The sequence below is a fragment of the Lolium rigidum genome, chromosome 6, assembly GCF_022539505.1.
Source record: "Lolium rigidum isolate FL_2022 chromosome 6, APGP_CSIRO_Lrig_0.1, whole genome shotgun sequence".
Lineage (NCBI taxonomy): Eukaryota > Viridiplantae > Streptophyta > Magnoliopsida > Poales > Poaceae > Lolium > Lolium rigidum.
In genome coordinates this window covers 33,013,153-33,024,394 of record NC_061513.1, presented here as the reverse complement: position 1 = coordinate 33,024,394, position 11,242 = coordinate 33,013,153, and the positions used below count along the sequence as shown (strand labels likewise).

Genomic DNA, 11,242 nt, shown 5'->3' with positions numbered 1-11,242 from the left:
CAAATGTTTATTTTATGGGCAACAACTTCTAATATACCATCTGTGAAAGGTGTTTCTGATATCTTACATGTGCAATTGAACCAGTGTTGTTCCTTTGCTCTATGTACCATCATATTTGAGAAGTTTTCCCATTTGATGTGATCGTGTTACCTTCCTGGTAGGACAGCTGAGCTTAGAATTATTGAAGATTGATTTTCCCCATCATTTAAAATACTACTTAAACTACATGGTGTTAGTTGTTGATTGAGTATTAGATATAGTTCGCTGTGATTCACTCATCCGATACTCTGTCCCATAGTATGTTTGTGCAGTAGACCTAATCATGCTACTTGAAAATCTAATCGTTTCTCTTTTGGTCCATACAATCAATGATGAGAGGTCCATTAATGTATAGTTAGTCCATATAACCTGCTGACTTTGTTCTCTTCATGCTATTATCATTTTTTGACCTTATTTCTATCATTGTTTTATAAAATGTAAATCAGCGTAAATTTTACGGGATCACGTTGAGTATTCCCTCCATCACCTGTATTTGCAATTTCCTTTGATTCACTATATTTTGTAAGTTCTAATAAAAGTATAACCACTTTCCCACCTATACACGAATCTCACGGGGTCGTGCGCCAAGGCGCACATCAAAATCTAGTTTCATTTCATTTGTTGAAGATGAATCGACCACATTGAAAACCCAGTGCTTAAACTCGACATTAGTTCCCCCCATTTGTTATTGGGCAGCTGAATCGACTTCAGCTCGATTTATGGGCCAAGCCCACCCGGTTAGATCTTGTTTTTAATTGCTCAATTTATTTTGTTCCCAAACCCGATGATAACCTTTCATAATCCCGGAACTTGCCGTATTGCGGAGCTGAGTGGTTCAACGCCTCTAGAATTGGGTATGAAATGTTTAGGATCCATCGTGACAAACTAGTTACTCCAATTCACGTGACTTATTTTACTTGTATTTCATTTTTCAATGATTCTTTATGCAGCACTATGCGCATCTCTACCTGATACCGCAAATGACCAAACAATCACCATTTTGTGGGTTAAAAAACCTCACGGCGGAACAAATACGGCAAACACGAATTGCAAATTGATCGACGAACTATTTCGCGCTAGATTTTTAAACGAGTTCATCCATTCCAAGTTACTTTACAAACTATTTGAAATGACCTAAAAGGAGGGACTACTATAAATACCTTCTAAACCTAGATTAAGCTAGCCTGGGTACATCACCGGGACTTGGGGGGACGGTGGTGGAGCTTCACGCGGACCATCAGAGCTGTTGAAGTATTTGACGATGTTGACGTCGCGCCTCGTCATCTCCGACTAGACGGAGGCCATGCGGGCCTTGCGCATGTGCCAAGGCAGCATCATGACGTCGTTTGGCTCGGTCCCAAACGTCGTCGATGACTGTCACAAGGGAGTTGCACCGGGTGAGTTTCAGGTGGTGCCTCTCCCGTGCCGCGTCATCCTCGTCCTCATCGGTGCTATCGTCGAGCTCGACCGCTTAAAGCTCGATTTGGGGAGGCGGAGGAGTCTAGCGCACCACTAGCTGTAACACCCACGACGTCCCCCGCCTGCCGGAGGGATGCCGTTCCACTTGGACAACGCTTAGCGGCGGAGCGCTTGGTCCAAGACACGTCGTGCCTCTCAGGCGAGGTCTCCGAGAGCGCGCTTCACGTACGCCGAGCCGCGGCCACCCGGCTCAAAAACACGACCTCCAAGCAGCTACTTCTTCATCTGGAAAAATTACGGTCAATAAACTACCATACCCAGATATGCATCCATGAGAGTCAAAATGGGGGCAATCGAAATTTGAGCCATGCAATGTTCATCCGTGGGCCCCGCTAAGCCTCGGCATTCCCGGTTTAAGCTGGTTTCCACGGGTTTCTCAAACCAGATCGTGTATCTATACCTAATAATAAAGGAGCTAAGGTTTCTGCCAAAATTTTCGTCCAACATTTTTTTGGACCGTTTTACCCTCCCACCAGAATACATATTACGCACTAATGCCAACCTACCGATTCGTATGATGCTGAGGTAAAAATCGGTTCGGCTCGCGATTCTTCCCCAGGGCCTGGTGCTCGCGATTCTTCCCCAGGGCCTGGTCCTCCTCCGGCCGAAATCCTGGATTTGGCGCGCGGTGGCGGGTGGTCTGGTACACCGGCGGCGGCGGTCGGGGTCGGGGCTCCGCGCGTGTAGTAGGGGCTGGGCGAAGGGCTTGAGGATTAAGGAAAGGGGGAGGAGCACGACGACAAGGAGGAGGGCGAGGGGCCTCACGGATATCATCCGCTTCTCCACCTCGATCTGCGGCTGGCCGGTCTAGGCACCCATCCGCTCCGTATCCTCTTCTCCCCGTTGGGTTCCCTGAGAAGTTCATCCTCGACCTGACCCGGTTCGCCCGCCGTACAAAAGGCCGGGACAGCAAACAGAAACAGCACGCCGTCCAGACCCGGTCCGCCGTGTAGAGAAGAGGATGAGTGGTTACTCGTCGCGCGGGGGGAGGCACAGTAGTGGAGCAACCGCGCCGGAGAGCAGCGCCGGTTCGGACAGCGGGCAGCGACAACAAGGAGGCGGCGCCCCTTTGACACCAGGGACGGACGGATGGACGGCGGACAGACGCGGCCTTGCGGGACCGAGCTCATCGATGGAAAATTCGGATGCACTTCGATGGGAAGGTTGCCGCCCGCACCCGGATTCGCCAGCAGCAGCACAGTGGCGCAGTCTCCGGCCACCACGACACCCCAGGTCGTCGGCGGCCGCCGCCACAGTGCCGCTTTGCCTCATTCTCGCTCCAGTACTTCGCCAGCGAGGTCACGTGATGTACCAGCTCTCTGAATGTATATTGCCGTAATGGGTTTGCTAGCAATGTTCAGATCAGCGTTCTAGGGGTTAAGAAAAAATTTGAATATTCAGAACTGGAGCATTTTCTTTCCTTTCTTAATCTACAAATTCTTTCCTTCGCATTGGTGTTGGACCTTGACCGCGTGACACGAATTCGATGGCTTCACACTGTTCGAGTTTGCTTGCAAAGTTCAGATCTAAGCAGGATACACCATGGTGCATGTATACTCGCGTGATGGGTTTCTCTACTTTTCCTAACACGATCTACCTGCTACTGTATGTGTGTGCTTGAAAATATTGGTACACATCCAATAAAGCCCGAATGCTTGCATCTTTTTTGAGAAAATGCAGTGAAAATAACATAAAGATTAAATATAAGGTACTCTTAAAAAAGTATTTCCCCTACTAAAACTTGTGTGGCCTAAAAAATATTTCATAAAATCAATTTGTAGCAAATGCATAGAGAATGGTTCAAGGCTCCACGTAACAAAGGTACATTCAAATCAAATTAATGGTGGATCTATAATAATGGTGAAACTATAATGCAAGATTGTTGCCGCTCACTCAATTTGTTATTGGCAAAGGGAAAGAACTCATGAACTTTTGCAAATGAGATTATTATCTTCACAGATTGAATATATTAGGTTTCAACGGAGTGCAGGTGTGGGCTACTCAAAGTCTCAAACAGATACATCCCTCGACGTCGTCCTCTGTTGCCATTGCGTCATGGTCACGCAGAAGGAATATAAGCCGACATAAACAAAATTTACTAAATTTACATGTTCCCCGCTCCTGATACCCGTCATCAACATATAAATTTGAAGTTGAACCCAAATAGATTGCTTTTATTCCCATTGCAACGCATGGGCAAATTTCCTAGTCACAGTTTAATTTGGGTTGGCCTGGTTTGGACAGTTCACGGTCGAGCTCATTTGCCAGGACGGTGCGGGCTGGTTTGTCGGTTTAATCGGTTTTGCACCGTTTGAGTTCTCAAAGGGAAAACACACGTGGAAGTATTGGACGATGACGAATCTGCACCTCAGTCAACAAATGGAAATTAGTTTTTGTTTGCATATTTGATTTCCTCGCAAGGAACTTTAAAAACACAGTAGAATATTTAACATTATTTCGTGAACTAGACCTATAGAGTTGTCTATTATTTTGGCATGTATTTCAGACACTATATATTTAGTCCTGCGATATGTCATGCTAGCCCGGGTACACCACCTGGACTTGGGGCGACTAGCAGCGGTGGAGCTTTACGTGGACCCATTGGAGTCATCGACGATGACAAAGCTGCGCTTCGCCATATCTGACCAGATGGAAGCCATGCGTGCCTTGCGCATGTGCCGCTCCTCCTCGTCGGCGGCATGGTGACGTTGTTTGGCTCGGTCCCAAAACGTCGCCGATGACGGTCACAAAGGAGTTGCGCCCGGTGAGTTTGAGGTGGCACCTCTCCCATGTCGTGTCATCCTCGTAATCATTGGTGCTACCGTCGAGGTCGGCCGCCGGGAGCTCGACTAGGGGGGAGGCGAGGAGTCCAACGCGCCACCAGTTGTAGCACCCGGATGCCGTTGCACATGGACAACGCTTAGCCGCGGTAGCACGCTTGGTTGGAGATGCATGCGCGTCGTTCAGGCGAGGTCTCCGGCGCGCGTCTCACTGACGCCGAGCCGCGGCCACATGGTGTAAAAAACTGCGACCTCCAAGCTACTTCTGCATTTTGAAAATTACGATCAATCAACTACCATACCCAAAAATGCGTATGTGCGGTTGAAATGGGTCGCAGTCGAAATCTGAGCCATTGCATGACATAGGGGGTGACCATTTCGTGGGTTTGCAAAAGATTCTTCACTTCAAATGCAGTACTAATTAAAAAATGAGAACAACTTTCACGCAACAAATGCAAATGAGTTTTTGTTTGCATATTTAACTTTTTCGCGATGAACTCTTCGAAATGAGTATAATATTAAGTATTTTAAAATTTGCTTTGTGAAGTGGTTTTATAGAGTTCTCTATTAGTTGGGCATGTATTCAGGACATTATGTTTATGTAGTCATGCGATATGTCATGTTGGTTTTATAAAACCTTTATAAGAAGCTGGTCAAACTTGTCAAGATAGAGTTGTATTATTATCTAGACATGTGATCTACTAGGTACATTTGTAGTTAGAAAATGTTAAGCATTTTTTTTAGGAAGGGGTAAATATACGGAGAGTAGTAGGATTCCATGGGATAGATTGGACGTGCACCTCGTTTTGACCGTGATTTGTTCGGTCGACATGCCTGCTGAGTCCTTTTCTCACGCGCGCGCACGGACGCCAGGTGCAGGAATAAATCCTCCTCATCATCATTCATTTAATGGATGCATCCGCGCGTGGGTGATGCATGCCCCTTCCTAATTAATTAGGAAAAAGTCTATTCTAAACCTTGAATTGGTAGAGCTTCGACAAATCAAACCCTCAACTTGAAATCCCTGTCGATTGAACCCTAAACTATCTAATCCCGGTCTAAATTGAACCCTAGATGTATTTTGCACGAGAAAATAAATAAAAAACTTATACTCCACATGTCATATGCATCTTCCACCTCCAATCTCTCTCCCAAGTCAACCAGCTCCGCCGCGAGGGTTGGAGCGAGGCCAGGTGCTACTGGCTGTTGCTGCTGTTCTGGATACTCACCTGGGAAGCACAGGTGCTTTGCGCAAGTGGCCTGGGATAGCCAGCGCGTGCACGCCGAGACGTAGCGTGTGATTTCGCAGGAACTCTGCGTCTCGCGGGCGCTGCGATTGTGTCCGCCCTTACGGCTGGGTCTTCCTTCGCGCCGGTGCGGCCGCTTCCGACCGGAGAAAACGGGTGCAGTGCAAGGCCGATGCTCTCCTGAGACTCACCATCCCGGATGATGCCAGTGCAGGGCCGAACGGATTCCCCATTTTTTTCAGATGGTCTCTCACTAATCGATTCCCCAATAAGCTTCGCGAATTAGCCCCGTGGAGACGCTCGCGAGTGGAGCTGACGCCATCCTCCGCCCCTACATGCGGCGGCGCTTACTTTGCCCGGCAGGAGCAGCAGCAACAGACATGGGCTCGGCTCGGGTAGCCGCCCAAGCAGCCAGAGCTCTGCGGCAGGGGTGCTGTGATGGTGGTCGGTGCTGGGCCGGTGCTCTCCTGCCCCTCCCCATCCCTGATTTCGCCGACCCGATGATGAACGGCACAGTCGTGGCCCTTGTTTTATGAGATCGGGAGAGAGATGGACTTAGGTAAGAGATGAATCTGTCAGGTGGGTCCATTTTGTCAGTGACACAATATGCATTCCCGGCCAGGATTATATTTTTCCCGGTCCGCCAAACAGGTCTAGGGTTCAATTTAGACCGGGATTAAATAGTTTAGGGAGTTCGGGGTTTGATTCGCCGAACCTCTACAAGTTTAAGGTTTAAACTAGGAAATTTGCCCATGCGTTGCAATGGGAATAAAAGCAATCTATTTGGGTTCAACTTCAAATTTATATGTTGATGACGGGTATCAGGAGCGGGGAACATGTAAATTTAGTAAATTTTGTTTATGTCGGCTTATATTCCTTCGCGTGACCATGACGCAATGGCAACGAGAGGACGACGTCGAGGGATGTATCTCGTTTGAGACTTTGAGTAGCCCACACCTGCACTCCGTTGAAACCTAATATATTCAATCTGTGAAGATAATAATCTCATTTGCAAAAGTTCATGAGTTCTTTCCCTTTGCCAATAACAAATTGAGTGAGCGGCAACAATCTTGCATTATAGTTTCACCATTATTATAGATCCACCATTAATTTGATTTGAATGTACCTTTGTTACGTGGAGCCTTGAACCATTCTCTATGCATTTGCTACAAATTGATTTTATGAAATATTTTTTAGGCCACACAAGTTTTAGTAGGGGAAATACTTTTTTTAAGAGTACCTTATATTTAATCTTTATGTTATTTTCACTGCATTTTCTCAAAAAAGATGCAAGCATTCGGGCTTTATTGGATGTGTACCAATATTTTCAAGCACACACATACAGTAGCAGGTAGATCGTGTTAGGAAAAGTAGAGAAACCCATCACGCGAGTATACATGCACCATGGTGTATCCTGCTTAGATCTGAACTTTGCAAGCAAACTCGAACAGTGTGAAGCCATCGAATTCGTGTCACGCGGTCAAGGTCCAACACCAATGCGAAGGAAAGAATTTGTAGATTAAGAAAGGAAAGAAAATGCTCCAGTTCTGAATATTCAAATTTTTCTTAACCCCTAGAACGCTGATCTGAACATTGCTAGCAAACCCATTACGGCAATATACATTCAGAGAGCTGGTACATCACGTGACCTCGCTGGCGAAGTACTGGAGCGAGAATGAGGCAAAGCGGCACTGTGGCGGCGGCCGCCGACGACCTGGGGTGTCGTGGTGGCCGGAGACTGCGCCACTGTGCTGCTGCTGGCGAATCCGGGTGCGGGCGGCAACCTTCCCATCGAAGTGCATCCGAATTTTCCATCGATGAGCTCGGTCCCGCAAGGCCGCGTCTGTCCGCCGTCCATCCGTCCGTCCCTGGTGTCAAAGGGGCGCCGCCTCCTTGTTGTCGCTGCCCGCTGTCCGAACCGGCGCTGCTCTCCGGCGCGGTTGCTCCACTACTGTGCCTCCCCGCGCGACGAGTAACCACTCATCCTCTTCTCTACACGGCGGACCGGGTCTGGACGGCGTGCTGTTTCTGTTTGCTGTCCCGGCCTTTTGTACGGCGGGCGAACCGGGTCAGGTCGAGGATGAACTTCTCAGGGAACCCAACGGGGAGAAGAGGATACGGAGCGGATGGGTGCCTAGACCGGCCAGCCGCAGATCGAGGTGGAGAAGCGGATGATATCCGTGAGGCCCCTCGCCCTCCTCCTTGTCGTCGTGCTCCTCCCCCTTTCCTTAATCCTCAAGCCCTTCGCCCAGCCCCTACTACACGCGCGGAGCCCCGACCCCGACCGCCGCCGCCGGTGTACCAGACCACCCGCCACCGCGCGCCAAATCCAGGATTTCGGCCGGAGGAGGACCAGGCCCTGGGGAAGAATCGCGAGCACCAGGCCCTGGGGAAGAATCGCGAGCCGAACCGATTTTTACCTCAGCATCATACGAATCGGTAGGTTGGCATTAGTGCGTAATATGTATTCTGGTGGGAGGGTAAAACGGTCCAAAAAAATGTTGGACGAAAATTTTGGCAGAAACCTTAGCTCCTTTATTATTAGGTATAGAATAGACTTTTTCCAATTAATTACCTTGGCATGCCGTACGACGTACGTGTCGCTCGCTGGAAACAGGCTGGCACCACGCGACACCGCGGAAGCCGCTTCGCCTCCACTTCTCGTCACGAGTGGATCGAGTTGCCGGCCGGTGGTGTGCTGAATGGAGTTGGGCCGAAATGAACTTAGCGCAGAAAGAGGAGCCTTGATGAGGCGACGGGGCGGCAGCCAGCCAGCGGCTCGGCCAAATGCAGCCAGCACAGCAGGTGCAGCTGCACGGCAACGGGCTCGCGGTCGGGCTCTCCTCGACCATCCCCTACACGGAGAAAGCTGCACCAAAGCACTACCAACATTGTAAGAAAGCTCGTGAACGAAGTAAGTATCATTTTCGACTTGCAGATCCATATCTGAACTACTTTTGACAAAAAAAATCCTTCAATCAGCTCAAGCTGACAGAGAAGTAATTATGGCACTAGGCAGGCATGGTGAAATTGAAGTTACTGCACGAGAACCCCCTGCCAGTGAGCAATCCGCTGAAGCCGAGCTGCTGCTTCTCCTCGTCGAACACCACCAAGTTGTCCTCCATCTGGAACCCTCCGATCACCACCGGCGGCGCCGCGCGGCCACCGTACCCCGTCTTGCCCTCCTTCATCTCCACGAACGCGAAGCACGCCGTGTGGCGGTCCACCTGCGCCATGGAGTTGCCGCCGAACACCGTCCAGTTCTTCCCGCCGTCCAGCATCAGGTCGACCTGCGGCACGAAGTAGCCGAGCCGCGTCGACGAAAGCTTGGACGAGTCGTAGCACAGCTCGAACGACGCCGCCGCAGCTGGCGGGGTGACCCTGGCGCTTTGGCCCATGGCCTGGTCGAACGCCTTGATGAACGGACGGTACACGTCGCGGCGGAGCTCCGTGTACCGGATCGTGGAGGAGAACCCAATGGTGAGCGACGCGTGGTCGGGGAGGGGAACCTTCGCCTGGTTCACAGCGATGCCCTTGTTGGCCGAGATGAAGTAGCCGGGTGACCCCCTGTACGCGCGGAGCGGCGTGACGCCGGCCAGCATATCCGTGATGGCCGGCCGGTCCGCCGGGATGAGGAAGAGCGGGCCCCCGCCGAAGATGGCCACGCCGGTGCCGGATCTCGGGAGGCAGAGCGCGAACGTTTTCGCCACCTTCTGCGTGCCGGCGACCTGCGCCGGGAATGACAGGCCGGAGCGCGCCAGCCCGGCGACGCCGACCGCGCCCGCCGGCAACTTCGCGAGGAGGGATTCCGCCGCGCAGGACGTGACGGCGACGAACGACACCGGGCGCAGCGGGTTCCTGCCGTCGGTGGCGTTGGCGGAGAGCGCGGTGCGCGTCACGTCCCCCGAGACGGTGGCGCCGCAGACGGGGTTGTGCGGGTGCGCCGTGCACTTGCAGCGGTAGGGGTTGTCGTCGTCGGGCTTGCCGTAGCCGGTGTGCGGGCAGCCGGGCGGGTGGAAGCGGTGCGCGCGCATGCAGGCGACGCTGTTGCACTCCAGCGTGCGGTGGTCAGTTGCGCAGGTGGACCAGATGATCGGGCCGGAGAGGTCGAGGACGAGCTGGTGGCTCGGCTGTCCGTTCCTTATGACGGGGGCGCTGTAGAGGAAGGTGGCCGCATCCTTGGTGATGGCCGTGACCAACGGCTTCCCACCGTCGCCGGCCGCCGTCGACGCCAGTATGCAGAGCGTCGAGACAGCAGTGGCGAGGAGGAGAGGTCTAGGTTTCGACATTCTCGACCGGCCAGTGCCGCTCTGATCGATAAATTGGCTTTGCGTACGTACGATCGGGGTGACAGTGACATTGCTACTGGTAGTTATATACGGTTATATACGCGAGATAATGTTTGCTGGAGGCTGGTATTGGATGGCCGGCTTGCTCTTTTTTAAGTTTTCACTGGGAGAGGAGACCCGATCAGAGTGCCGGGATTCTCGTTGCAGCCCAGGCCGGCGCTAGTGAATAATTATGGCACCTCTGGTGATCACATGCCACATGGTAACATTAACTTGATGAGCCATGAGGTAACATGCATGGCTCAAGTGTCAATATGTGCTTCTACGCTAGAAAAAGTTCGAAACAACACTTAAACTTATGATGAAAGATAAATCAAACCCTGAACTTCCAATTCCTAAAATCAGCACACTCAAACTCTTAAATCCCGGTCAATTTTGAACCCTGGATCTGTTTGGTGCATAGGAAAAGCAGCAATCCCGACCGGGATAACTTTCTAGTCTCACATACAATTCGGGCCTACCTATCATATCCATCCTCCTCCCTTGTCTTTTTGAAATCCTTCAATCAACCGGGTTGGTGATCGAGACGCATACCGCCTGGACTCACGTGCAACGCCGCGCTAGGCACGACCTCCCGTGCCTCGCCTCCGGTAGGCACACGTCGGCTACGATGCAACAAAGTTGTTAGAATCGTGATTATGAATCACATCGAAACCTCTATGGTAGAATTGCACACCCTAGGATCGTAATTTTCAGAGTCATAAAATTGCCAAGTTCATCCTCGACTGTTCCCAATGGCCGTTTCTCGTGTTCTCCCCTAGATGTTGCCCCTACTCCGTGGTCAGGGTCCATGGTGCGCTCGGGTGCGGCAAGACAACGCTCAGCTCGTGTACGCCCGGTCGACAGCACGGGCTCTCAGCACATGGAGCAGCTCCACTGAATTGGCTACGCTCGAGTTATATGAATGAGATAGCAAGGTGCTCGTGACGAGCCGCACCGCCGACGGGCTGCTGGCCATCGACGCCACGAAGGCGAGGTGTGCTCCCCGTGCAGGATCTAAGGACGCATTCTTCCAACTGGTCTTGCATTGGAGGTAGATGATGAATATAACATGTGGGGCCACTTTGTCGGTGGGGGAACAAGTTATTTAATTTAGGATTTTTTATTTCTTTCACGCAAAATAGGTCTACGGTCTAGAATAGACCGGGAGTTTCAGAGTTCAGTGTACTGATTTCGGTTTTGGAAGTTCGAGGTTTGATTTATCTTTCACCTACAAATTTAGGGTTTGTTTCAAACTTTTTCCATTTTCTAGGTGTGCGTGCATTCTCACTAGAGCAAGAATAATAGTGTAGCCGACAGCCGGCTATAATAATTTGCCACATCATCTATACTCAACTTAAAGATAGCA

The 11,242-nt window shown here is 50.9% G+C and overlaps 1 protein-coding gene across 1 annotated transcript; it reads right to left on the bottom strand.

The window, feature by feature from the left end:
- Nucleotides 1–8,556: 8,556 nt before the first annotated feature.
- On the bottom strand, nt 8,557–9,834 carry LOC124659174 (chitinase CLP-like). The gene has a single exon (XM_047197110.1). It carries the CDS (start codon nt 9,832–9,834, stop codon nt 8,557–8,559), a length of 1,278 nt encoding a protein of 425 aa, XP_047053066.1.
- Nucleotides 9,835–11,242: the final 1,408 nt, after the last annotated feature.

Bases quoted from the DNA above. Each gene is read 5' to 3' on its own strand.
- LOC124659174 (XM_047197110.1), bottom strand. From the start codon at position 9,834: ATGTCGAAACCTAGACCTCTCCTCCTCGCCACTGCTGTCTCGACGCTC.